This window comes from Poecilia mexicana, unplaced genomic scaffold (assembly GCF_051168715.1).
Source record: "Poecilia mexicana isolate PSO_F unplaced genomic scaffold, ASM5116871v1 scaffold_15, whole genome shotgun sequence".
NCBI classification, from domain to species: Eukaryota; Metazoa; Chordata; class Actinopteri; order Cyprinodontiformes; family Poeciliidae; genus Poecilia; species Poecilia mexicana.
Genome location: NW_028263384.1, coordinates 12,065,762 through 12,092,434, shown reverse-complemented (window position 1 = coordinate 12,092,434; position 26,673 = coordinate 12,065,762). Strand labels below are relative to the sequence as shown.

The 26,673-nt window shown below is 41.6% G+C and overlaps 3 protein-coding genes across 5 annotated transcripts; 1 reads left to right on the top strand and 2 right to left on the bottom strand.

Annotated features, from left to right (window-relative positions):
- The first annotated feature begins 227 nt into the window (after positions 1-227).
- Positions 228-10,583, top strand: fam149b1 (family with sequence similarity 149 member B1). Of its 3 annotated transcripts, none has more exons than XM_088013087.1 (16): positions 228-1,048; positions 2,086-2,202; positions 3,053-3,197; positions 3,787-3,935; positions 4,044-4,187; positions 4,942-5,085; positions 5,191-5,369; positions 5,778-5,920; positions 7,071-7,139; positions 7,553-7,665; positions 7,757-7,981; positions 8,346-8,469; positions 8,711-8,836; positions 8,977-9,058; positions 9,660-9,797; positions 9,915-10,583. In XM_088013087.1, exons 1-16 carry the CDS (start codon positions 921-923, stop codon positions 9,983-9,985), a joined length of 2,097 nt encoding a protein of 698 aa, XP_087869213.1. In that variant the 5' UTR covers positions 228-920; the 3' UTR covers positions 9,986-10,583. The 3 variants fall into 3 exon arrangements, with proteins under 3 accessions (XP_087869213.1, XP_014826827.2, XP_014826829.2); XM_014971341.2 differs by having other exon boundaries at positions 235-1,048; positions 9,912-10,583; XM_014971343.2 differs by lacking the exon at positions 7,071-7,139 and having other exon boundaries at positions 244-1,048; positions 9,912-10,583.
- A 132-nt stretch (positions 10,584-10,715) lies between these two features.
- Positions 10,716-12,794, bottom strand: dnajc9 (DnaJ (Hsp40) homolog, subfamily C, member 9). The gene is made up of 5 exons (XM_014971344.2): positions 12,440-12,794; positions 12,066-12,206; positions 11,268-11,522; positions 11,072-11,158; positions 10,716-10,993 (listed from the first exon to the last, which is right to left on the bottom strand). The coding sequence occupies exons 1-5, from the start codon at positions 12,611-12,613 to the stop codon at positions 10,883-10,885; spliced, it is 768 nt and encodes a 255-aa protein (XP_014826830.1). The 5' UTR covers positions 12,614-12,794; the 3' UTR covers positions 10,716-10,882.
- Positions 12,795-14,469: 1,675 nt separating this feature from the next.
- ndnfl (neuron-derived neurotrophic factor, like) lies at positions 14,470-24,710 on the bottom strand. Its single transcript, XM_088013194.1, has 3 exons — positions 23,595-24,710; positions 19,852-19,976; positions 14,470-16,623 (listed from the first exon to the last, which is right to left on the bottom strand). Exons 1-3 carry the CDS (start codon positions 23,762-23,764, stop codon positions 15,173-15,175), a joined length of 1,746 nt encoding a protein of 581 aa, XP_087869320.1. The 5' UTR covers positions 23,765-24,710; the 3' UTR covers positions 14,470-15,172.
- Between the last annotated feature and the right edge of the window lie 1,963 nt (positions 24,711-26,673).

Here is a 26,673-nt window from a genome sequence, read left to right as displayed (position 1 = left end):
AAAGCTTTATTTGTATTTGTGCTTTACAATACCATTTTAAATAAAATTGAACTTTAAGAATAAAACCAAAATGCACAATAATTAACAACAACAACAAGATCAATTTGTGGAAAATAAATATCTGATCAAATAAGGCTGAAGAGAAATAAAATATAAGTACACAGAGTAAACATACTATTAATCGACGAGGACATAATGCGACTTAATTACAAAGTAAAAAAAAAAATTAAAATTAATCTTCAATGTCTGGATACAAATGATCTGTGCACTGAACGTTTATGGGGGGGGGGAAGCAATATACAATGCAATACAACAAAGCGGTACATGTTTTTCTACTTTTCACAGTGTTATACAAAGTTTTTACTAAACATACGTTATAATATTGTTGCTGTTTTTTTTAAAGAAATGTATGCAGTTTTTCTCTTTTTGTCATTTTTTTCTCCATGAGTCTATATTTTATTTTTCCCAAAACAGGTCTAGCAAAATAATTTTATTATGCACGTGACGGAATTATTTTCCCAGAGCAGAAATACATTTCCCAGGTAACCGTGCGGCTGTGAAGTCTCGTCTCCATGACAGCCGTGCTATTGTTGTCGTCGTTGGTGCTAGTTAGCATCGCAAATTCTCAAATAATTTAGACTCTAAGAAAGACAGACAGGTAAATATTTGACCACATTCGACAGCTATTTGGTGAAGCCAGACTAAACCGACGATGAGTCAAATTATACAAGTGCTGCGGCACCACCTTTCTCTTATAGTGCGTTTGTGTCACCGTTCATGCAACGCTAGTTAGCTCATTTTCAAGTGTAGCCTCCCCCTCCAGCGTTAGCCGCAGCCCCGTCCAATACAATATTCCAGATCCAGGCTTTTACCTGGTGGGTACCTACAGGGCGACTGGAGGAGATGTTGGAGCTCCCTCTATGCTGTTTGCAGAGAGTCGAGCGAGAGGAGCCGGGGATGAGAGACGTGGTCTCGAGCCCTTGAACCGGAGAGAAAAGAGGATGATTTCACGGTACAACAGGAGACCAGTATCGCATAAACTTGAGATGTGAGTACCAAGCAGTTTTCCCCCCACTGTGCTCTGTAAACTAGTTGTAGGTCTTTATATAAATTGCTCCACTTTAATCATTATTTATTTGTTATCAGTATAATTATTATCATGTAGCTATTTGCTTAGACACCAGTGTCAATTTTAGCGGTAGACGAGAAGATTATGTTTTGATTGCCTGGTGTAGGCACAGGCCAGTATGAGATTCTAATGGTATGATAACCTTGAGTGAAGTGTCACCGTTTCAAGGTATCTACATGTTAAAAGAAAGTATTTAACATGATCCAAGTGGTTTCTTTAAAACAGAGAAGTGACAGTTGTTCCTACTACTGTCAAGATAATCCAGTATATGGATTATCAGTAAAAATAATGAGATAAAAAGTAATTATTTTACACAACCATGGCAAGCTGATATTAGCTGCTAAATGCAAATAGCTGAGGCTCCATTAATTTTTATTTATCACACTGGAAATATATCCAAATAGTCACACATCTCTCATTTTTTTAGTCTCCAGCATCGCATTGCAGGAGGAGGTGATGCAATGCTGTTCTCTCTGCTCCATAGTTCATAGTTTAGGTAACTTTGGTTAGTCTGGCACTTTTTTATGCATCTTATTATAAAGGACTGTAAACCACAGTGAAGTTATGAAGAAATATTTTTTGTTAACCTTTTAAAACTTTTGTGTACTTCAATAACGGTAATCAGTTTATGCTCCATATTCTTGGTACAAGTAGTTTGTGGTACTATCTAAAGCCTAAGCTAATTTTACTTAGCTTAGGCTAAGTAAAATTATGCAATCTTTTTTGAGCTTTTTCTTTCATAGTGGAGGTGTTTAATGTCATTTACAAGTTTTATTAGTTCCCAAGGAGATAGTTTTGTTTCAGTCCACCTTCTCCCACCTTTTTTTCATGATTTTATGTTGTTTCAGTAGAAGAGAAACACAGCATCTCTCTTATGTCATCACGAAGACAAGCTGTCAGGCGTTCATCCTCAAACGCCATGTTGCCGATCATTTCTCAATGTCCCTTCTGTGCAGTCGTGGTTTGTCTCGAAGCAGCCTCGATCACCACCCTCTCCCTGAAGAAGCAGACGATACCGAAACCTCTCCGCATTACCTCCATGACCTGCAGGAAGCCGTCTCTGCACACAACAGGTGACCAAGTGCCTGCAGGCTTGAGTTCGCCTCCCCCCATCCCTTTAACGTTCAAACCTTTGCACGTCCAGAGCAAGAGCAAGACATAGAACAAGCGTTTGCACTGAGTACGCAAACACTGACACTCTGGATATTTTGTAACTGTACACCGTCTTGAGCAGACAGCCGATTCTCCGAGTTCTCGCCATGTGACACCCAGAAGCAGCGGATTAATTAATATCACATTGCCTCCTTCAGATGTGCAGTCAAAAGGATGAATAATTAGGCAGGCTGTTAGAATATTCTATTAAGTTGACATTTGCTCCTTATTTCCACTTTGATTCTATCACCAGTCACTTCTAATTATATTTCTGTAGCCCCATTAAAGAGATTTATTTGGCATTTAAATGTATATTATTAGACCGGTTTTGTTTATTCACATGAAACATAGAAAAATAAATAGATTTGGCCTAAAAAGTCTTTGAGCATTATCATAGATTTTGTACCCTCTGCACATTTCTTACAGGAGAAATGGAAAGTATTTATACTTCTTGAGTGTTGGTGTTAGACTGTTTCACATTTCATCCTCAAACTTCAATGCATTTCACTAGGATTGTGTTTGATAACCTTACGGAGAGGAGAAGTTGAAGGTTAATGGCACTTTTTACAACTAAACATAGAAGTCTTATGGGCATGGCTTTACCAGCTTTGCACATTTAGAGACTCAAAAAGTCAAAGTAGTTCGACCTCCATCAGATTAGAGGGCATCCCTAAAAAAAAAAAAAAAAAGCAATTTTTGTAGCTTCTCGGTTGGATTTAAGTCTTGACTTTGGCTGATTAAAAATAAAAGATTACTGTGTTTTCCATGCAGCTCGCAGACGTCTGCCGCCTCGGACCACTCCGACTGCCCAACCGTCATCTCAGTATCACCCAGCCAGTCCTGGTCCGGCATTCACAGCTCCACAGGAACCGGCATCTCCACAGAAAGGAGCTCCGTTTTCTCTTGGGGCTATGATGTAAGTCTGCTCTTCTTCAGAAAGAAATCTTGGCATGAAATGAAACCCCCTTCCCACCCCCCGCCTCCCTCCGACCCTGTGAGTTGTAAAAGACGTTCCTTTCTTTTGTGCTGAATGCCTTCTCTACAGTTTGTTCTGCTTCTACACAAGCATGCTGCCACATTTTAATTAAGTCTAACCAGCATTTATCACCTTTTGGAAAATGTGTGGGAAACAGAAACAGTATCCGTGTAATATACCAGATGGCTAATTTGCATGCTGGTTGGTTTTATGCAAGACCTCGTTCTTGTTGCTTCGCTTCCCTGTTCTTTCTACATTAAACCTATTTTCAACTCCTAATGCTTTTAAGAAAAATAATAACTCGCAGCTCTACTCTTTTTCTTCCTGTGTCCCTCTATTTTTTTTTTGTATTTTATATGATTGCTCCACCTGCGACAATCCGTAGGAGCTTATTTTCTTAATAAACTCTGCAGAATCTTTGCAGATGGGACCAGAATGCAAAGCAGCAGCTTTCAACAGTAGATTTGGCATACCAGAACAGAGGGATAAATATCTTCCCCGACTGTGTTTTTGTTTGTGCGTCCCACAGGAGTTTGACAAGGCGGCGTCGCGGCAGGTGCAGCAGATGTTTGATGAGATCGACAAGGAGCTGTACGAAGGGAGAGGCTGTGGGGGGGGGATACTCCAGGGGCTGCAGGACGAATGCCAGCAGTGGACCACACGCTTTCCACATCTTCGGTAACTTATCTGTTGTTTGTCCTTCAGCTCGTAGCTTTTGTTTTGTTTTTCAAAGTTTACTTTTTCTCTGTATGTGTGTGTGTGTGTGTGTGTTTGTGTGTCCCTCAGGATCGTGGGGACTCAGCTTTTGTGTCCCACCGACGAGGGCTTCCAGTGGTACGCCACTCCAGGGACAGTCAGTCTTGCCAGCAGCCCGTCAACAGACAGAAAAACTACTGTGAAGAGCCAAGGCAAAGAGAAAGGGGCTGCAGAGTAAGTTTTAAAAACACAGACCCACTGGTTTGCCGACGGATTGAAGAATTTCAGGCACTTTATCATCTCAGAGGTAGTTTTCTTTTGCTGGTGGTCACATCGGGTTCTTTTTAGCCAATCGAAAATGTTATGTCTTCTTCAGCTCATTCAATCTTTATTCACTGTATTCAGTAGTTTTTCTGCAAATTTGTTATTTTAAAGCTGTTATAAATAAGTCCTGACTGACTCTAGCTCTGTGACCTACATACTCTGCCTTGTTAATTAAGTATTTGGGCCAATGTCATGTTGGATATTTAAAATATACAGATGGGACTCCAAAGTAGTGTGCACAAGGCTGCGACACTGTCTGACTAGAACGCTTACAAACTGGGTTGGTGTGATCAGATCGGGTTGCATGTGCATATATGCATGGCGCACCTCAAAAATCCCAAATGTTACCAAGTATTTTTGTCTAGTTTTTAGTGCAAGCATGTTAGTACATTTGAAATAGGAAAAAAGGTAACTTACAAGTAACTTTTCAGCAAGAAATATGAGCCAGTTTTAAGTCAGTAATTCAAGTGTACTAAAATAGTTGCTGTGGAAACTAGACCAAAAACACTTGGTAAGATTAGATGTGTTTGCATTGTGTTTTTTTTTCTGCATCTCAAGATGTGTTTTAAGACTAATTTGCTTTCTTCAGTATTTTTATGCCTGTACTGAGAATCCTGCAAAAATAATTTGAGCAATGTTTTCTTTTTTTGGGAAAATATAATAGGTTGAATGTTCAGGGCAGGAAAGCTGCACTGATCAAAGAGTACGATGGCCCTCCCAACAGCGAGCCCAGCAGCTACGACCAGCCGAGAGTGATTGAAGTGGAGGGAGTGATGGAGGAATATCTGGCTTTTGATAGCCGGGACTTGTGAGTTGTCCGCATTCATAAATCACATAAATCCCAAAAAGTCCTCCTGTGTAAGTGCTATTCCCTTCGCAGTACAGTAGTACGAGTATGTTCTTTCTCCAAAAGGAATGAGTGTCATGAGGAATGTCCGGAGTCTGTTCGGAGGCATCACTGCCTGCCCCCGGTCTCACCGTACTGCTGCCGCCGGCAGGCTGCTCTCGACCTGCTGTTTGATGACGTCTGGCGGGAGCTGGTCGGTTGGATGAAAGAGCTGGTTCAACGTCACTGGGAGTGCTGCACCTCCCGTAATGCTAAACGTTTCTACTTTTATAATAGAGTTGAACTTTTACACATGCAGGGTTCTTTCACAGTCTGGAAAAATACTGGAATTTGATGGTAGTCGTATCAGGATATGTATGGAAGAAGAACCTGAGCGTCTGGGAAAATATTTCTGTTTCCAGAACTATTCTTCCTTCCTTGTGTCATTCCTCTCTTTAGTTCCTTCGTTGTGTTGTCTCTCTTTCCTTCCTTCCAGTTTTTTTTAATGGTTTTTAAAAATATCTGCCATAAATTTAAGGACTATGGGGAACTTTTTTTATTTACTATTTTCCAACGACAAAGTTGTAAAGTCGAGTGTGGAAAACTAGGGAATTTTTAAATGTAAAAATGTGTTTTTACGTTTCTGAATATTAATGTTGATATGTTATTGACAGATGATGAAACACTATCTGGGAGCCTGAGCCCTGTGCAGCCAGACGCTCTGAATCCTTTCATGCTGCTCTCCTCGCTTCCCGCCGCACTTCCAAAACTCGGTCAGAGCCGAGTGCCACCGCTCACGTCTGGACAGCAGCTCCAGGTCAGTGGTTTGAGAAGGACTAGACATGAGAGGCGGCTTATTTCACAAATATCAGTCGGAGTTAATCAGAAAACAAGTTCGGACTTTTTCTCAGTCTACTTCAATGAAAACAATTTGACATCGACAGAACCTGGTAAAAAAAAACCTATTTTACCCCTGATAAAGGAGACTAAAAGCTTTGTTTTATTGAAGCAGCACATCATCACAGATATTTTTATTTATATATTTATGATCTGATTTTTTTTTATTATTTGGAGGGGGAAAAATATCTTCTGTTAAAAGAAAGTTGTTTTTAACAAATTATCTAACACCGTTAGTAATTCCTTTAAGTTGTATGCAGCTGAAGGCACAAACACTCCATGCGGTCCGGTGTGAAACATAGGGTGAGGGTTTGGATACTCGCCTGCTGTTAAGTTCGGTAGAGGATCTGTGATGCAGTGATCCTGCTTCTCCTCCACAGGCCCTGGGAGCTTTATTATCCTTCATTAACTCTTTGAAACATCAGGGAAATTAAAACGTCTGCTAGAAAGCTGAAAATGAATGCTCATCGAGTCTCTAAGTAATATAGCAATCCAAAAAAATACTGAAAAAAGGTTAAATGGTTCACCGATGGCTTATCTCCAAAGCAACTCATAAAGTGTTGTCCTTTTGGAAAAGGGAGGGGTTGAACAAAGTGTTGTACCATTGTTATGTCCTAAATTGGAGTTATACTCCCTACTGAATAAAATGTAGCTAAATTACAGGTTAGATTTTTTTTTTTTTTTTTTTTTTTTTTTTTAATATTCTGCACCAGCTTATGATCCTACCACAAAAGATGGATTTATTTTAAGACTATCTGAACATCTTTACCAGGGGGTGCCAATCAGTTTGGAGAGGTCTGTGCTTGAGGCAATAAGTAAAGCGTTTTCAGTCGGGACGTCTTGTGTTCCCCAGAGTTTTCATTCCTGCCTGTTACTCTTCACTTTCTCAGTCAGTCTGCTTCAATCCCTTTATTCTAAAGTATTTTTGGACTTGCTGTTTTTGTATATTTTGCCTTCTTAACTCTGTATTCCTCTACTTTCTCCACTGTTTCCTCTCTACTTTCACCATATCTGCTGTCTTTCTTCGAACGTGCCAATCCTCCCTCCCCACCCGGCCCTCTTTTCTAAAGAACACAAAGTCAAGGGGCTCAAAGCACAAGTCCAGATGGAAATCCAAAAAGCAGAAAAGGCCTTCAGCTGTATGTAACTCTCCTGCTTCAAGCCAGAGCAGTAGTGGGATGTGTGCACGCCATCTGTAGAAGCTCATTATCCTGAATATCTGTGTTTGTGCCTGTTGATTAACACCAAAGCATCCCCACTGTTCATCTCTTTAATCATCTTCAACACATTTGTGAGACGCACAACTTCTTTTTTTTTTTAATTTCAATGTTTTTCTTTTCGAATCTTTTTGAATGTTTACTGCAATTATCCGTTTGGTGTCTTCGCTGCATGACGGCTGTATTTGGAAGTAACTAACTCAGGTTCTCCAGGGATTCCTCCCTTCTTTTGCTTCCCGCTTCGTCGTCTCTGTCCTTAAACCACACTTCTCAAAATTTTTGCATGTTCCGCCTCTCTTGTTGTCTCCGCTCAGTCCTGTTTTTCCTACGCTCAGGCTGGCAGGACGCCTGCAGGGGCAGCGGCGACGCAGCACAACCTGAACGACCTCATCGTGATTCACAGCATCCCCCTGCAGCAGAGAAACCTGTCTGTGCTGGAGAGAAGCCAGTAAGAAGACATCTCACCCTTCGCGAACGCGCTTCGTTTCTGGTTTAGAGCAGTCGATCCACCGTGGGTCTCTCTCTCTGTTCAAACGCAGGGATCCGGAGGAGCGCCCGTCTCACAGGCCAGTCTCGAGCGCCATCCCTTCCAGCAGACCTCGTCCTCGCAGAGCCCTGGAGCAGAGCTCTTCCTCTTTGTCCCGCCAACTGCAGTCAGCTCGCCGCCGAAACCCTCCTCCCCGAAACTTGCTGCCCCTTGTTCCGAGTTTGAGTCAGGCCGGGACAGGGGGATACCTGGACGAGGTCATCCGTGGGACACGACTGTGAGTTGAAGCATTGCAGTAACCCTACTGAACACCCTGCACTCCCCCCAGCCCCCCGTTTTTTTTTGTTTTTTTTATGTAAACAAATGTCACTCGGAGTCATGGCTGTGAGCTATCTTAGCCCGTAAATTTGAGCCGAACTTTGGATAAAACAAATTTTGATCTAATTTTCCATCCGAAGCAGTTAAAATCATAATGAGAGAATTAGAATACCTTTGATCCTTAAAGTTAAATATAGTCTCATCAACTCTAACCGTTTATAAAATGTCAGCGTCACAGAACCGCAGCTGTCATTCTTCTAGCTGGAAACAATTGAACTTTTCAACAAAAAAAATCTGAAAAGCGGTCCGCCTCTCTCCAACAGAACCACAGCCAGCGACCGATTAACATCTCCGCTGGTGGCCCTGAGCCGCAACACTCCCCTGCCCCCCATCGGAACCGGAGACGGCGAGTCGCCCCACCCAGGGCTGCTGTCAAAGCTCACACAGGTACAGATGTCAGCACCGCAAATATGACTGGTGTCATTCAACCCCGACATGTCGAACGCTGTGTGGAGCTGTGCAAAAATATCCATGCCTCTTAAACCTTTTCACGTTTTGTCACTTCGTAACATTAAACATCAATGGATTGACCAGTGCTCTGTGAAATGCTTAAAGCTTAGGATATTACTATGTAGCTGCTGATTTTTTCCCCCATGATGGTTTGCGTTCCATATTTTAATCCCTGCAGCGTCAGAAAGGCCCTTCCAGCCGCGCCCACAGCGCCTTACACGATGAAGCTCAAAGCTCCGTACCGAGGGATCGTCACCACATACTAGACGTCTTCTCTCGTCCCAACACGACACACACGTACAGGGTGAGAGATTTATTTAAATTTTGTTTTGATTCCTCAAAGACTGAAACATCGCTTCTATATTTTACTGCAGCCTTTAATGTGTTATATTTGCATGTTCCGATTGAAGGCTGTTGTGACGAACCTCTGATTTTGCCTTTCAGTCAGACACTCCGTACCGGAGTTCCTTCACCGTGCTGGACAATATCGGGCAGGGTCGGCCAGGAAGAGCCTCTGTAGGCACAGGTCAGAAACCCTGTTGTTCAAAACCAGGAAGAAGACTAAACACATGATGCACTTTAGTTGCTCATAGCCTCTTACGCTCCATTATACCGAGCGGTTCATCTCATTTTAAATGACGTATCTCATGGTCATGCAGTCGGGGCTAGTCGGTGCTGCACAAATGTGGTCATCCCTTTTCTTCTGGCATCTACACACTTTTTTCTTCCACTCAACCTTCAGTTAATGTGCTTCTGTACAACCCTGTGTGAGCAGCTAGCTTCTTTTAACAAATCACTTTTGAGATTTACTGTGCTATTAAGTGACCACTCTTCCAAAAACTACAATTTCTGCATCAAATTTTAATTGTCTTTATGTAATTATGTTAATTTTTTGAGAGTCTGAATTTTAGGTTTTGGTTGGCCATAAGCCACAATCGCCAAAATGAACAAAAACACAAATGTTTCACTCTCTAAGATTTCTTTTTGAATTGTATTGCTGAAAGAAATCAGTAATTATTGGCATTTCTCAGCTAGTTGGAAACTCACTTCACACCGTAGTGTTTTTAACAGCTTAGCTTTCTGTTAGGGCTGTGTTTAACGACTTCCACGTTAATGTTTTCCTCCAGACTCTCTGGGAATCGGTGTGACCGGTGTCGGTCTCGGCATCAGCAGCTCGTCTTTCTTGGACTCATATCCTCACCACCTGCTGGGGCCGTCGCCCATCAAAGACGAAGAAGAGCCCGAGCCTCAGAGCCCTGTCGCAGGTCAGTAAAATAACTCGGCTGAACTCAGGTTAGGCCGTCTTCTGTGTGAAACATTACATTTCCGAGCAGCAAAAACGGCTCAGGTTTATCGTCAGATGTTCCTCCGTTTTCCAGCAGCCGCTCCTGTTCCGTCTCGCTCCTACACCCGCAGCGGCATCTCATCCAGATCCAGCAGGCCTGGCTTGTAGTTTCCCCACCCGGCCTTGATCTCAACCACCTCCCTGCTGTTCATCTTTACCAGCATCATCTCTGCCCTCTGTCTTGTTTCGAAGTAGTTTGTTTTTGTTGATTACATTTTTTTAAGGCCTATTTTTTTTTTTTTTGTATTTCTTTAATCACCTTGTGGGCCTGCCAAACGTGAAAAACGATCAGTCTTTGTACAATATGGGGTCATATGTGTGGCGGTGAATGTTTGATGAGAATGAGTATTTATTTACGCGAATATACCGTATAAAAATCAGCATATTCATGTGTTGCTATAAATGTAAATGACTATGCAGGGAAACCTATAAACCATATCTGCTCATAGGACATGTTCCTTCCCGCTCTGATGTCGGGGAGCTTCGTACTGTATCAAAATCAAACCGTCCCTCAGAAAGACAGCGCCGTCTCAATGGCTCTCCATAATCAAGGTGCTTTTGCCGGAATTATCCTACAATGTAGGAATCTTATAACATACACATTATTTGTAAATAACAGGAATTTATTCATGGTGTCTGAACAAAGTGGTGTATTTAATATAATTTACTTGCTCTTTGTTTGAGCAAAGCCAACTGGTCGTACTTTGACGAGTAACATCAGGGTTTGTGCACAAATAGTTTCTTTACTTATTTGTCACAAGGGAGACAAAGCAACAACCCCCCCCCCCCTCAATGCTATTATCTGTTTTGTAATAAAAAAAATAATAAAGTGCATAAATGATGTAAACGCATGCATTTATTAATAGAACTTTTACAACACATTACAAGAAATAAGAGGATTTACATGTTTGTGTAGGCTGAAACAGTTTTGCAATCAGTTATCCTTAAAACACTTGTCTGAACTGGAATAACAACATAAAAAACTTTTTTTTTTTCCCCTAAGATTTATTTTTTGGCTCTTTTTCCTTTTTGTTGTTTCGTGCCTTTTTGCGAGTACTTTGCTTCCAGATCTGACAGCAAACTGTTGAAATTCCTCTCTCTGGACTGCTGGTTTTTCTGCAAAAACGTGGAAGAGATTAAAGTCAGGCCAGCCGAGCAGAACCCATTGCATTTTTTTTTGTAGGGACGCGATACCTTTAGCATCATGACAAGGCTCTCCTCGTCCTCGCCGAGCCCCATTTCTTTCTGCATTTCCTCGGCTTCTTCTCGCTCCCGGTCAGCCTGAAAGATCAGTTCCAAACCGACGCCGTTAGCGAAGTGGAAAGATGACAGGCGTTTGCCTCTGCGTGTGCATGTGTTGCGCAAGAACAGGAAACGGTTCAGTACTCACCCTCTTTCTCCGAGCCCTCTTCTTCGCCTGACTCTCCTTCGTAAAAGCTCGGAAGGCCTCCACCTCTCCGCTCTTGATGGCAGCCTGGATGATGCGGCACAGCCTGGGCTCGTCCTCCTGAGAGCTGCAGAGAGCCGACGCCGTGATGGCATCCATGTCCCCCTCGTGCTGCACGTACAGCCGGATCACGTCCTCCCGCTCTTCGTCGGATCCCTTGTACTTCTTCTCAAATTCGAGGATGTCCTGCACTGTGATCTAGGAGAGGAACAGAAAGACAGATCACCGTAACAGGTAGCCTAATGTTCAGAACAAAAACAGAGTCACCACATCTTGCTTTGGAATAAAGCAAGACGTTTTATTATAAAGCAATAACATGAAGCTTAATCTAGTTTAACACTAACCAATTTCAACTGAACTCTATTAGTATCTGATAAGAGTAGTAGTTAAATATCTACAAAATGTGCTGATGCAATAAAAAAGTGTGTGCTTGTCCTGCAACTTGCTTACTGACATTTATCTAAATATTAGTGGGCATGTATGAATATTTTGGATAGAAAAAAAAAACTGACAACTACTTCTAGCCTTTCAGTGTTGTTCAAAAATGTTTTTGTTATGGTTACTGCATTATTTTAAATCCATCATAACTGAAATTGATAAAAAGTAAACTAATAATCTATCAGCAGTTAATGCACACAAGGCTTGAGGTTAATAAATGCACACAAATAAACGGCCATTGCATTAAAACAGCTTCTGTGCATGTGCTGCTTTTGGGACGTGACCACTGTTGTACTTCAGTACCTTGGGGAAGAGCAGTCTCCAGTATTCTTCCCAGCAGCGGTCCTGACTGAGGACGTCCGACTCTTCATCCACCAACCCCTGCTCATCATACACGGCCCTCTGCTCCTTGTCGCTGAGTACTGCATAAAGCTTTCCCAGCACCTACGGGTAAATTTTTTACACTCAAATGTAACCGTGAATTAACAGTCCGAAACATTTCTAGTCAGCATTGAAACTCGATTCTTAAACGTGTCGGCACCGCAGCACTGACGGAAAACATGCAATAAATGTGTTTTTAAGACAGCTAATGTTAGGTTTTTTCAGACGTTATCGCAAATATAAGTTAGCTTCAGTTAGCTATGCTAGTCCCTAGCTTGCCAGTTTTGAAAGCTGACCTGAAACTTCTCCGTGGCTTGCGGGTCGTCTGGAGCCCTGTCTGGATGGACTTTCAGCGACACTTTGTAGTAGTTCTTTCGGATGTCTGCCTCACTCGCCTCTTTGTTTACACCCAGAACCTCGTAAAGATTGGAGGTGTTGAACAGCTCCCGACACCGCTCGAGCAAACCCATCGTAGAAGAAAGAGTCCTGGTTTAACCGGGTAAGTTGGTACAGGGTCTAGTTGGCACAGTGTCCACACAATCTAAATCGATTATTTGACGGCAATACTTAAATAATTGCTCAAGTATTCTCCGGGTCCTAAGCTGTTAACGTCACTTTGGCGCGCTGGCCTATCCTTTACATCCGTACGTGCAGGGACGCGCTTACGTAACATTGTACGCGTTCTTTCATTGGTTGTACTCAGAGCCTGCCTTCTTTTTACCTAGCATTTTTTTCCTGTTTCAACCCTCCTCGGCCCTCCATTAATACACTTTATGGACTAATTAAACTGCAATATGAAGAAATGCATAATTAGTAAAATATGGGAGGGGGGGGGGGGTAGAATGATATTCGAAATAAATTTAACAATCTCTGAGATTCAAACAACGTAAAGAAAAAGAAAAAAATGTAGAGTTACCCCTCATTTCTTTATCCTGACCGAGAAATGACCCATTCAGGTTTGCTAATAGAGTCCAGCAGATTTGAAATAACATATTTTGCTATTAAATTCCATCAGAGTTTCCAAGGTTTTTTGGAAGAGAAACTTGCCCCGCAGCATCTATGTGTGAATTACTGTCATGTTGTTACAACATGCTTAAAGACCTTTGTTTCATTTTGACACCACAACTAGAAAATATGAAAACAAAAAAAAAAAGTTTAGAAAAAAATACATTTTGCATGTTGGAAGAAAGCTATTAAGAAATCCAGAAAACAATAAGTAGGTGAAAAATACAATGAACGTATAAATGATCAAACTCATTACACAAATAACTGGAGTTTATTGAGCAGTTCAATTGCTATTACCAAAGTTATATATTGAAGTACTGAAGCAAAGAGTGGAATCTCTCAACACAATTTGCCAATTGTAATTTCAGGATGCATGCCATACCAAAAAGGCCTTTTCTGTCCTAACATCACAAACATAACCATTTAAAATTTTGCTGGGCAACAGATGGTGTAGGTGGATTTTGCATGAAACAAAGGATGAATGCTGAGTGTGGAAAAGCAGTCATGCTAAGTATGGTGGAGGATCTGTGATGATGTGGCTGTTTCTATTCCAAAAGCCATGACAACATCATCATCATGGCATCATGCACACTTTGAAATACCAGTGCAATTAAAAAAAAAACAACAAAAAAAACATGTGGTTGACTCAAACATTAAATGAAACGTTTTTTGTTTTTCATTTAGTCTTTCAACCAGATAATACTGTGTTGCTGAATCAACACAGATTTAATTTATAAGACACAAATTTAGTTTTCTTCCAGCAGTTAGTGGTCATCATTCTCCCCAAACCTACACAGAAGTAGAACAAATAGAGACATTGTGTAAAGAGGAATCTCTCTGACAATGTTGCTCCAATTTGTGAATTGTTCAATAGTGTTATAGAGGAAGATAAATTATCCTGTTGGATTAATGGGGCTGTTCAAATTAAGAACAGCAGGGTTATAAACAATTGTGCCAACAATGATTTTGTTAAAAATTAATATTTTAACACATAGTCTTTTCCCCCTTGATAAATTATGCTTAAGTCAAAGAGAAGATTTGTCTAAAACTTTTAGTGTGAGACTACAATAAAACCTCAATTTATTTTAAGGCTTTTGACATCTTTATTGGGGCTGATCAAAAAGGCATCCGGTACTGTACACTTACCGTATCTTGTTAGAGAACTTAGATGCTTAGTCTCTCTTACAGTGTATTTGTTATCACCAGTTCCAGGCAATGAAAATTTCTCTGGCCAGAACAGACGAGGTATAAGTTAACTTGAGCTGTTTGATGGAAGATTTCATATTTTAGGCTTTATACAATATAATCCATCACCCAGGAGTACACAGATACCTTAGTATTTATTGATGACTTTGAAGCAGCACAAGAATACATCAAAGACAATGAGGCAAGCCACTAGAAATTTCACACTGCTTCATGCGAAAGCAGAACACAAAGACAAACACAGACTTTGAATTTAGCATCTTCAAGATCATTTCCACCTGTGTTTATTAGTTTGTACAAAATGCAGCTCTGCAGGTGCATGCTGCGATTCCCTACGTCTCAGATCTTCTCTCATTATTGCCCCATCTGCTTCTGTTGCGTCTTTGGCACAGTCTCCTTTGTTGTTTTCATAATGACTTTCTGTCATCTCAAACCTTGCCCGTCCATTGTACCCAGACACAGGCAAAAAAAAAAAAAAAAAAAAGCATTTGGATGACTGGCATGTCATTGTGAGGATCTGCAACGAGGAACAAAATGACAAGAGCACAAAAGTTTTGTAAATGTTATGAACTTTTGCTGGTGTGTACATCCTTCCCTAATTCTCCCCGTCCACTTGCATTGATAAAGTGGAGTTTGTATGTGACCACTTTTTTCTTCAAGAGAACATTTCTTCTTTTTTTTTTTTTGTTTGTTTGTTGCAAAATGCCTCCTGACAACAATCAAATGGCTTGAGCTCTTGGTCTCTTTACAGCATGTCCGGGGGCTGATGCACTTTCCCGTAAACCGGGACAACCTGTGAGCCTCCTCTAGGGGGCGGCAGCTCAGCATTCCTTTCTGGTCTTCACCATCTTGCTGGCATACTTGATAGGGATCCCCCAGCGTCTCATTAGATACACATCAAACACATAGGCCACTCCTGGCTCCAGGCCCCCGATCACAGCTGTAGTGACGGCCCGTCGAGGATTCAGCTCTTGGAAATACTTGCAGAGAACCCTTTCAGTGTCGGAGCGAGTCTCTGGGCCCAGGCAGGGCGCGGTCAGAGCCGATGCTCCCCCAGCTTCTGCATCAAAGCCACTGAGCTTTCTGCGGTATACACAGTACAGACTTCTTTCCTCCGTTCCCATCCAGGCCAGGGTGACGCTGTTGCAACCTCGCAGCCGGTTGAAAGATTTTATCTGCAAGGTGGACGGCAGAGATGGGACCCCTCTGCGGTGGTAGGCGGATGAAACTTGCATTTTGACCGAAGCTTTCAGAGCTGCTAGTCGAGCTGCGTCTTTAACAGAAGTTACTTTGCTCGTTGCAGTTCCTTCTTGTTGCAAGTGGATAAGATAGGATGGACTTCCTTGGAGCCAAATGTGGATTAACTCTGCTTCCACACCCTGAGTGGTCAAAACCCGTCCCTTACTGGACACAGTTACCTTCAACTTTTCACCCCCACCACAGCTCTGCAAGGTGAGGAGGCCACTCTGCTGCCATCCCCGAGGACGGAAACTGAAGAACTGCTGCGAGTCTGAGGCTCCGTCCTGAAAGGTCACCCACCTTAGCTCACCTTCTCTCAGAGGCAGGACTGCAGCTCGAGCTTCCTCGTGCGTCCGCGCAGAAGCCCCCTTGTACGCCGCGCTGGTCCCGTTCACCTTATCCAACACAAAAACGTCAAAGTAGTACGAGGTGTCAGGCAGGAGGTCGGAGACCGTGCAAACGTTCTCCGTCCCCTGACACGCGCACTGAAGATTATCAAAATCATCAGCAAGTGAAGACGGCAGACTCTGGGACTCGGGATAACTCTCCCACTGCTCCCACCACCACTCTTTTAAGATTGGCCATGGTGTTGCTTGCCTCTTTTTCTCCTTCTTGCCTTGACTCCGATCTTTCTCCCCTCTCTCCCTCTCTTGAGCAGCGCAGAGGCTGGGGTAGTTTTGCAGAGAGTTAACGAGGACGCAATAATCGTAACCGTTTTTGGCTTTTGGGAGGCTTGTTATGGAGGCACTGGGCTGCCAGCTGAGGGTGACGCTGGTCATACCAACTCCTAACGTGTGAACTCGCGGGTCAGCTGGTAGTCGAGGGAATATGCCTGAAGGCCCTTGGCCTTCGTGGAGGAAGACCGTCACTCTGGTGCTTTGCAGTTCTGAACGCAGCCTCACGACGTAGACAGAAGCGCTGAGATGTGAAGGGCCGTTGAAGGCGTCCACTGTGTCACCGGTGAAGCTGTGGATTTTCTCTTCTGTGCCAGGGCCTCGCCACCACACCTCGGGCATGCTTTTCTTGGTGCTCCCTGGAGGAAAAGAACATGAGTATTTAATTCTACATTGAAGTCGAACTCATCTCGAAAACGGATGTGCTTGTTTTGAACCAAATTATCGCTTTAACTTACTTAACTATGCGCATCAACACTAAATAATTAAGACTAGTGAGAACTTCAAGGAAAGGAAATTACATTGAGCTGAACTTGCACTACCCATCCCTGACAGTTTCTGAAAAATATTTAAGAGCCTTTGGATTTTCAACAAATACTTTTTGCTACATTACCTCCCTAAATCTTAAAAAATACAAACCGGCTCTCCCGACAGTGGTTTGTAAAAGTATACTGTACTCTTCAAATATATTCATATTTTGTTATATTACAACCACATATGTGTAGGATTTTATGCGATAGGTCGTAACAAGGTGGTGCATAATTGTGGAGCAAAAAGCAAGGAAAATGTGGGTTTAATCATTTTTTATGAAGGTAATATAAATAAGTTTGTTTCTCTATTAGGTTTGCTCGTCAAGGGTCTGACATTTTTTGCCAAATTTTTGATGCAAAATACCTTTGTGCACATCAGTTTTTAAGTGTTGCCACAGATTGGAATCGACTGGGACGTTCCAACACATGATTAAACTTTCATTGGAGCTGTTCCATTGTAGCTCTGGCTGTATGTTTTGGGTTGTTGTCTCGCCAAAAGTTAAACCTCAAGCCAAGTCACTGTAAAGATTTTACAGGGTTTGTTTCCGGCTTTGGCCTCTTAACCTTCGTCTTGTTCCCGTTAATTCTAGGTAACGTCCCTGTCACCGCACAAGCAAAGCACACAGGACAGTGTTGCTACCCATATTCAGTAGTGAGAATCTGTTGATTCTTCCACCTTAGCTGTAGATATCAGGCTGCTTGTCCGGTGTAACCATGATCCCATTGGCTGCTTGTAGTGATTATAGAAGTGTGACGGGCTGAGAACAAATAGATTCTTATTCTTTTCACTTAAGCAGCAAGAGTTATGTCATAAGAATTTGCATTTAGCTGATGAAACTCATATTTCTATCGACAAAATGACTTGTTGCGTTAGCAACTGCCTACAGGAGTAAATCTGACAGATTTGTAATAAATTGTGTACACAGCAACCCTGATCAATTATTATTTTTTTTTTTAGCTAGCGTGTATTAGCATCCTAGTGTGTGTAAATTTAGACTGTTTCTCTCCACTCTAAAGATTTTGGCAAAATTATGATTTATAGATGACTATAAGCTGAAATCTGTACCCTAAAAATTATAATTTTACCTGGACTTTGAAATATCTATCTATCTATCTATCTATCTATCTATCTATCTATCTATCTATCTATCTATCTATCTATCTATCTATCTATCTATCTATCTATCTATCTATCTATCTATCTATCTATCTATCTATCCCAGATTATTATAGGCTGCAGCAGCTTGTTTATTATGACAACAATACATTTTCTATTTTCTTATTTTCTGTTGTTGCTGAATTGCCTTTTACAAAAATCCATTTATCTGTTATGTTTGTTGTGTTAGTATCCAAAGGTGGGTAAAGGAAATACAATAGCTTAATACTGAAAATATCTTGGAATTCAATCAAACAATCAAACTGTGCACATATCCATATAATATCTACTTACGTTATGAAACCAAAGGCATAGCTGCAAACCCTCTTCAAACTGCACACAACTCATAACCCAGATGTCGAAAACTCCTCTGCACCTAATTAATGAACAGCCGCATGAAATGTCGAATGCCACTTCAAAAATTACTGCCTTTCATTCAGGCAAACATTGTTTTTGTTGTGGACTATGCAAGCTCCTCATCTGAAAGACGCAATGGACGAATGCACACACACACACACACACACGCACACACACACGCACACACACACACACACACACACACACACACACAAATAAAGCAAAACACCACCACTTGTTTTCTCAGTTCATGTCTCCTGGAGCTGAAAAATCCCTCCTCAGTCGAGACCAAATGTTACAGAATCAAAGTGAATAATTCACGCTGGCGATGGAAACCCACAAGCTCAGAGTCTGAATGATTTATGTGTCATTTTAGAACTTCATAATGTAATCTTTGTATGTGGGAAAGCTGGCTCAGGTAACCTTTGCAGGTTACCAGACACACTCGCACAAAACAAAATCAAACATGTTTTTTGTGTCCCACCATCTCTGCCTGTTCAGTACCAAAGGATGATTTATTCTTGGTTTATTTTGAATTCCTTGATTGCGGATCGAATCTAATGTAGATTTCTGTCGCGAGTTTACTCAACACGCTTGTTTACAGAATCTTGTTGGACTGCAGAGCCTAGTAGTAAGTCGTCGCTCTAGAAGTATTAAAATTAAACAGAGTGTAGCCGTTTTCAGTGTTTGTTTTATGATACCTTAAAAATAGAAACCCCGAGTCAAAATATACAACAAAGTGGGAACCGGATATAATCACGCAATCACTGGCCCTGTCTGACTTTGAAAGAATGCACAGCACTGTGTATCTTTACTCCTGTTTTCAACTTGAACACTTGGGTAAAATTTACTGATAAGAGCCTAAGATTTTTTTTTTTTTAAGACAATCACTTTTTAAAACACACAGAAATACCCTGCCTGCCACATAAAGTGGTTGCGATATGCAGTAGTAAACAAAAGCAGATGTGAAATGGGTGACATTATGTATTTTCCAGGTCCATACTTCCTTTTTATAGTGTAATCAAGTAACTACGTTACCTTCAGTTGTGACATAAATGCTGTACATATCAAACAGAAATTAAAAGAAATTTGAATTTGACGCCTTGACATTGGGCCTCTGTCCCTTTAAAGCTCCTACTCTTTCTGACACGTCACCGCAACAGGCTTCTCATGATGACATTTAGGAGCGATGGGCTGAGGAGTAGATCCTATGATATGCTAAGCAGGTGTGTGGTTCCATCAGGTGTTTGCTAATTGCTGCTGCCACTAGTCTGGCGGAGCTGATTGGGGGAAGGTGCTCAGAAAAGCTGATTTTACACAATGTCCACTACTCCTTTAAACTTAATCCATACAGTAAAGCTGCTTATAAATTCTCCTTCCCAAAGTCACCTCTCTTTTACAAACACAACCCAAGGTAAGATTAGCCATGCCGCTCCCCCCAATTAACCCAGAGAGGGTCACGATAATATCTAATTGATCGTCGCCGCTTAATAAGATTTGGCGATGATCTTCAGGATTTAGGAAGGCGCAGTTTGTTTACTCACACTGCAGGTTTTTGAGCGGTTTGTCCTTCAGAGTCCGAGCGGCCAGGCTCCATTCGATGGGGAGGCTGCAGGGACTCACAGTAACCGACATCGCAGAGGTCTTCTTCTTCAGTGTGAAATATAACCTGCGAACAGCCAGGAAGAGATAGCCAGAGGACCTGGGTTCATTCTTCATGGGACACGTCAAAAGAGATAACATCTTATTTCAATTCAGCTGCAGAGGCGAGATATTACCCACTGGCGTTTGTGTGCCGTCGAGTTCTTTCATTTTGGTGGATGTAGGTTTCTTCTAAATGTATCGACCAAAGCTTGATTTGATGTTGCAAAACTTTTCAAGATTTTCTACTTGCATTGTTTCCCCCCTTTCCTACATGCAAATTAGTCACTATTTTTGCAGGAGGTCTAGACTGAGAATCAGATGTGGCCATTAATATCCGTAGCAAGTAATTAAATTCACAATCAACCAGAATGCTGTGTTTGTTGATGCCACTTTAAAACAAAACAATGCTTTATGGTAATTTATGTACAGTTAGTTTTACTTAATGAGAATTCATAACTGCGTCGGTGAGTCCTAATAAATATTTGTTGTCCTTAAGCAGAAACACAATCCTTTATGATCTCGGCCAGATGCCGGCTATTTGCAAACAGATGTGCGGCAATGTCATTTTCAAGGGCACTTAGTTGCTTGTTTAACAGTGATTAATTTCCCGAATCAGTGTTTCTCTCCATTATTTGCCATGCGGTTCAGCATGACTGCACCGGTGGACAGACTGCAACACACGGGGAGACGTAATTTTCAGCTCCCACCTCTCAGAAAGCAAAGCGGGAGCTCTGTGATGAGACGCTCGGGCCAAACGAGCTGCGTTTTCTCTCCCACGAAGACGGATGGTTGCCGACACGTGACTGAAGGAAGGACAGAATTTGTGAGCCCTTTTTTCTTTAATAAAACAACAACCGGAGACATATCTAAGTGTGAGTTAGCAAGAAGAGATCTCTTTAAGCTAGTTTTGTTGTCGAGGAATAAGAAGTACGTCTCCTTCAAAAGCGTTAAGTATGAAAATTGTAATGGGTAAATGAATCAAGAGGGATTACATTATTCAACTTGACGACGTAGAAAAATTTAATCCACGTTAGATTTGAATTACCAAAAAATACACACATCAAGTAAATAAAATTTTTAAAAAAAGGAAAAACAGAGAGCTCCAGCTTGGCTGTGCATTTGCTTAATTTTTCATCCTACGAATTAAATATTTTGGAGCCTGAGGATGATGATGTTCTAGCAAAACAAATTCAAAAACCCAAACTTTTTTCCTACATTATATAACCTGCAACAGACTGGCGACCTGTCCAGGGTGAGCCCCGCCTCTCGCCCGAAACGTTCCCTGGAGACAGGCACCAGAAACCCTCCTGACCCCACTAGGGACAAGGGTGTAGAGAAAATGGATGGATGGATTTAGAAATTCAATTTGATAAGTAAAACACTCTATATAGGTTAATTACACACAGACTGATGCTTTTGTGGCTTTATTACTATTAATTATGATGATTTTCTACCTAGTTAGTGAAAACAACAGTTAAGACATTTTATTAGATCTGACAAACAAAAAAGAAAACAATTTTAATTCAGAAATGTGACCTTAATGAAAAGAACGCCTGCTTAAAAACTTGTTATATTCAAAGGGTACTTCTTCCTCTGACAAACACGACTCATTGAAACTCATATTCTGGTTTATGGAATATATATATATATATATATATATATATATATATATATATATATATATATATATATATATAATTATTACAGCCGTTTTCTGGCTTTTATTGGTCTCCCGTGTTTCAAATAAATAAGGCTTTACAAAAGCCTTTCTTTTCATTACTATAATTCTATTTTTATAGCAAAAGCTGCACAATCTATTCTGGCAGTGTCGTATTGCATCTCTAGAGGCAGAGTGTTATGTTCCTCTCTCATAATTTGTGTAAAACAGTGAGTGACTTTATGTAAATGAGAAGCTTCCTGTGAGCCCAGTGCTCTAAACCGAAAACAAAACCAGGCAGTTGTTGGTTTTATTTTAAAGACCGACTCGACTGCTACGTATTTACAGCCACGAGAGATTTCTGACTTGCATTTTGTTGAACAATTTTCATGGAACAAAAAAAAACAAAAAACAAAAGGTCTTGAAATGTTTTATTTATCCTATAGTCATGTTTATCTGCTGCCTCGTGAAGGAACACCACATGTTTACCATCCTTTGCCACTTTCACTTCTGATAATGAAACCTCCAGTCAGAAGACAGTGCTGTGAACACAAGCTGCATGTTGAAAGAGGTTTCTGATGTTAGGGGGAACATTTTGTGATTTCACATTGAATCTATATGTCATTGTTTGATACTTAGGGAGTTTACATGTTCTTCTACTACAATGGATTTGGAGTTTATGTAATATTTGAGTTCTGCCTTGTTTCATATATTTTGGTTTTCAAATTGACTTGGCCTGTTGACTTATCATTATTATTGTATGTTTCCTAAATAGGTTTCAGTCTTCTAGTTATTTTTGGCCAGATTTATTTATGCGTACGAGTTTGGATTTTTGCTCTTTTTAACTTTGCTCTTAAGCAGCGATTTTGGTTTGATTGCAACTGGAGGGAGTGAACACGCTCTCAAATTAACACACAAAACTTTTCAACTTTTATCAGTCAAAACTTAAAATAACCCAACAACAGCGTCTCACTTTCTGTTTGTTACACGTTAGCATTTATTACCACTGGTGGCTGTTTATCGATATAGGCAATATAGGCAGTTGCCCAGGGCTGCATTAGAAGAGGGGTGCATAAGCACATTTTTACTTCTCATTTAACAATCCAGAATGAGTTTTTTATTGGATTTTTTTGCATGTGCAGGATTTGGTGCCTCCTTGTGTTGAACAGTTTCTGGCACAGCAATTATTAACTTTCTTATTTTCTTTATTAGTTGTTAGTTAATTTGTTATTTCATTTTGTTTTGATATTTTACTCATGTTTTTTTTTTTGTCTACGATTAGTTTGTCATTGTGTGTCAAAAGTTAAAGCTGCAGTATGTTGCCAGTGATTTTAAGGAAAGATTCAACAGAAAGGCATCAGATATATATATATATATATATATATATATATATATATATATATATATATATATTTTTTTTTTTTTTTTTTTTTTTTTTTTTTTTTTTCTGATAATTTGCTGTTCTCAGTGGACATTGTTTTTCCAAACTCAGTGATAACAGCGGTTTGAATAATTGTAATTTCCATGATTAAGCAGCCCTAGAAGCTACTGCTACAAGGCTGCCAAGAGTGTGGTGAACTGTAACAATTTTGCAACAGGCTGCCATTGGTTCAACAATAACTGAAATGGTGCATTCCTTTCAAATAGTTTCATTAAAATCCTGAACTTTAAGAAATTGTCAAGAAGTGGCAGGACATGGGAGCTTGCAGCATCTCTATATTTTTCTTGAGTAGCAGATAAAAAAGCTGCTGGTTCAAGAATATATATTTTTACTTGTGTATCATCTTTGGTGTTGCTGTGAACATTGTTTGACAAATGGCCACTTTGGTACAAAAAAAAAAAAAAAAGTTCTTTGAGCAACATGTCATATTGCCAGTCCTTCATATGGCCAAACCAAAGCCCCTTCTTAGTTTTAAACGACGAACAAATATTTACCGACTGGTTTAAATCAAGTCCGGGCTCCATTTTCCTTGTCGCTTGTGTTACCTTCGAGTTCGTCCCTTCGGAAGAGTTACTGTCATGACCTTCCCCTCCGGTAACCACGTGGTGGGGCGAAGTGGCACCTCGTTCTCCGGTGCCAGCGCCGAGTGAACCTGGGGCGTCAAAGATCCCCAAACCAGCATCAAAGTTGCAAAGGGACACCAGGATAACGCCATCGCTGATTCGGCTTCTCCTTCTCCTCTTTTTGACCCTTCTTTATTTTTCTCGCTGCCTGCACCGCGGCTGTATCTCCCAGGCTCTGAAAATGTGCAACGGAAAGGTCAGGAGCATCAATCAGAGCCCATGGCCGACAAACACACACGCACGAACAGACACACACACACACACAGCAATGCACTTATTTAAACTTCAGCCGTAAACCCTAAAAAGAGCTGCACTGGCTGATGCTTCGCTGATATGAAGAAACATCGCATCCTGTTCACACAGAATTATTCATGTTGGGGATCAGGATTGCTCTGCTTTATTACTCTGGGATATGTGTGTAGCACAGCTTGACACTCGGAGTAAAAAAAAAAAAAAAAAAAAAAAAAAAAGATCATCGCACCACTTTTCAAAGTGTGAAGTGAGTAGCTAATACGGCTCAGAAGTTGATGCCTTTATAGCTCTATTTCTATTTTTAGTTGGTGGATTTAGATCAGGTCTCCTCTCAAAACATCTTTCATTACAGGCATTGCGAGGGATCCGCAAACACCACCAGGGGGTGCTTTAATGACTTTTACTGTGTTTTCTTTGCTTTACCAACATTCTATTAGCGTTCAGCCTTCTTTTTTTATCTATACTGACATGTGGATGTGTGGTTCAGAGACGGTATGTAATTGCAGCCCTCTGTGTGTTTCTCTTTTTTCCTCTGGAAAAGTGCATTTGTTCAAAGTCACGCAGTTTTCACAAAAACACCAACCCTGACTTCACCTAACAAGGTGTATTATGTCACACACACACGCGCACGCACACACACACACACCCATAGATCAGAAGACAATCGCTGTGGAATCGCGAAGGCAGCTACAGACGGCACATCAGAGGCTCCTGGGCCCCGGGACGCTACGGCATTCAAACTCACAAAACAGTCGCTCAGCTACAAAGTCGCTCAGAAGCGCCTCGCTCATTATTTCACAGGAAAGAAGGCAGTGAACGACCCATAAAGCTTTAACGGAGAGAGATGCAGAGGGGGGAAGGGGGGGGGGGGACATATTGAGAGGATGGGGAGGCAAAGGGAGGGAGGGACAGTGGAAATGGAGAACAAGTAGAGGATGTTGGATGTAATTACAGGGGAAGAAAGACAGAGATGGTCACACTGGAGGAAAGTGACACTGAGAATCATAGAGTCCTAATAACCAGCCAGTGTAGCAGACATATGAAGGCCACTGGTGTCTTCTTCTTCTTTAGCCCCCGTGCCAAATGTCCAGAGCACCACACATCACCAGACGCCTTCACAACCTCACAGCCCCTCTCTCTCTCTCTGTCTCTCTCACACACACACACTCCCCCTCATTCAATCTTGATAAAGATGAAGATGCAGAGAAGGCGCTGCCGAGGCCCGTTTCTTCAAAAACGCGCCCGCTGATAAAATATGCATACGGCTTCTCTGCAAATTATGGCCAGCTGAATTTTCATAAGGCTTTGGGGGGGGAGAGAAAGAAAAAGAAAAAAAAAAGTCTGAGTCTTTTTGCTTTAAGAGAAGGAGCTTAGTGAACTTAACTACCGCCCTCTATAAATAAATACACACTCCACTTTAAACACAGGCGCTCCTGGTGGTGCTTTGATGGTCCTGTACACTCACAGCTCAGCTCTTTTTTTTTTCTCCATTATGTTTATCCCAGACTCTCAAATGACTGCTTTTATTCCGGATACTGTTTGGGTTTTAATTAACTCTCACGCTGCTCTGTTTAACCCCCCCACACACACACACCTCAACCCCCAAGAACCAGTGGCTTTTTCTCTCCTTTTGCTTATTTGGAAGTTGATGCGGGCTCGGTTTCAGAGGGAAAAGGTTTATCTGTCTGCACTATGTATTAGTGATCTTCCGTCTTCCTGGACTCCGGCGGGACCATCTGCCTTCTGTTATCTGTGAGCAGGGACAGATTAAATGGCATGGGGTGGTCCCTTCAGTATCCGTTGTCCCTACACGCACACACACACGCACGCACACACACCCGCATACACACACCACCTCAGCAAAACTACAACGGGCAAAAAGAGCTGGTCTTTGATTCACTGTGGGGGTTGACGAGATGATGGCTAGGAACCGAGCGGTGACCGTGGAACTTGATTGGATTTCACGGCTAATTTTCTACCTCGCTGCAAGCATGCTTGAATAGATGAATCCTGTTTCTTATTGTCCACACTTTTTTTAACACACACACACACACACACACATATATATATATATATATATATATATATATATATATATATATATATATATATATATATATATACTTGCACATCTTATGCTCCCTGGTACTTTTCCAAAACTTTTCGCTCACCGTACACACCGTTTCTTGATGATACCTGCAGAAAGACGGACTAAAGCAACCCCTAAACGTCTCCACGCTGTGAATAGATCCGGATGAACAGAATCTTGGCTGATAGTTAAAGTACCATGTGTAACGCTGTAGTGCTTTTCAGCATCATAAAGAAATCACACTCCTTTGCCCCCCCCCCCCCTCTCTCCAACGCAACAACAAATAGCTGAAAGAGACAAGTTCCTAAACAACTTGCCCGGTGGAAATCTGAGAAGCTGAGGCACTTAAACACACACGCACACACACACACACACACACACACACACACACACACACACACACACACACACACACACATTCTGCAAGGACAATGTACATGCATGCATCCCCCTTACCTTTCTCTCAGCTCCCGCTCTCCCTCTGTGGTGCAGGGAATGAGGGATGGGATCAAATGAGAGACGGAGAGAGGATGGAGGAGGAGGAGGAAGAAGAGGTGGAGAGGGGTGGGGATGAGAGCTGGTTGCGAGGAGAGGAGGAGCAACAAGCAGGTTGTTGTCGGGGGAGTTCCACTGACTCCTTCTCCCGTGAGGACCCCCCAC

Bases quoted from the DNA above. Each gene is read 5' to 3' on its own strand.
- fam149b1 (XM_014971341.2), top strand. From the start codon at position 921: ATGCTGTTTGCAGAGAGTCGAGCGAGAGGAGCCGGGGATGAGAGACGT. The intron at 5,086-5,190 runs GTGAGTTGTCCG...TTTCTCCAAAAG, and splicing joins GCTTTTGATAGCCGGGACTT to GAATGAGTGTCATGAGGAAT. The intron at 7,982-8,345 runs GTGAGTTGAAGC...TCTCTCCAACAG, and splicing joins GTCATCCGTGGGACACGACT to AACCACAGCCAGCGACCGAT.
- ndnfl (XM_088013194.1), bottom strand. From the start codon at position 23,764: ATGGCGTTATCCTGGTGTCCCTTTGCAACTTTGATGCTGGTTTGGGGA. The intron at 19,977-23,594 runs GTAACACAAGCG...GGCTGTTCGCAG, and splicing joins CCGAAGGGACGAACTCGAAG to GTTATATTTCACACTGAAGA. The intron at 16,624-19,851 runs GTGAGTAAACAA...CTTTTCCTCCAG, and splicing joins ACCGCTCAAAAACCTGCAGT to GGAGCACCAAGAAAAGCATG.
- dnajc9 (XM_014971344.2), bottom strand. From the start codon at position 12,613: ATGGGTTTGCTCGAGCGGTGTCGGGAGCTGTTCAACACCTCCAATCTT. The intron at 12,207-12,439 runs GTCAGCTTTCAA...ATTTACCCGTAG, and splicing joins AAGCCACGGAGAAGTTTCAG to GTGCTGGGAAAGCTTTATGC. The intron at 11,523-12,065 runs GTACTGAAGTAC...TTCCTCTCCTAG, and splicing joins GGAGACTGCTCTTCCCCAAG to ATCACAGTGCAGGACATCCT.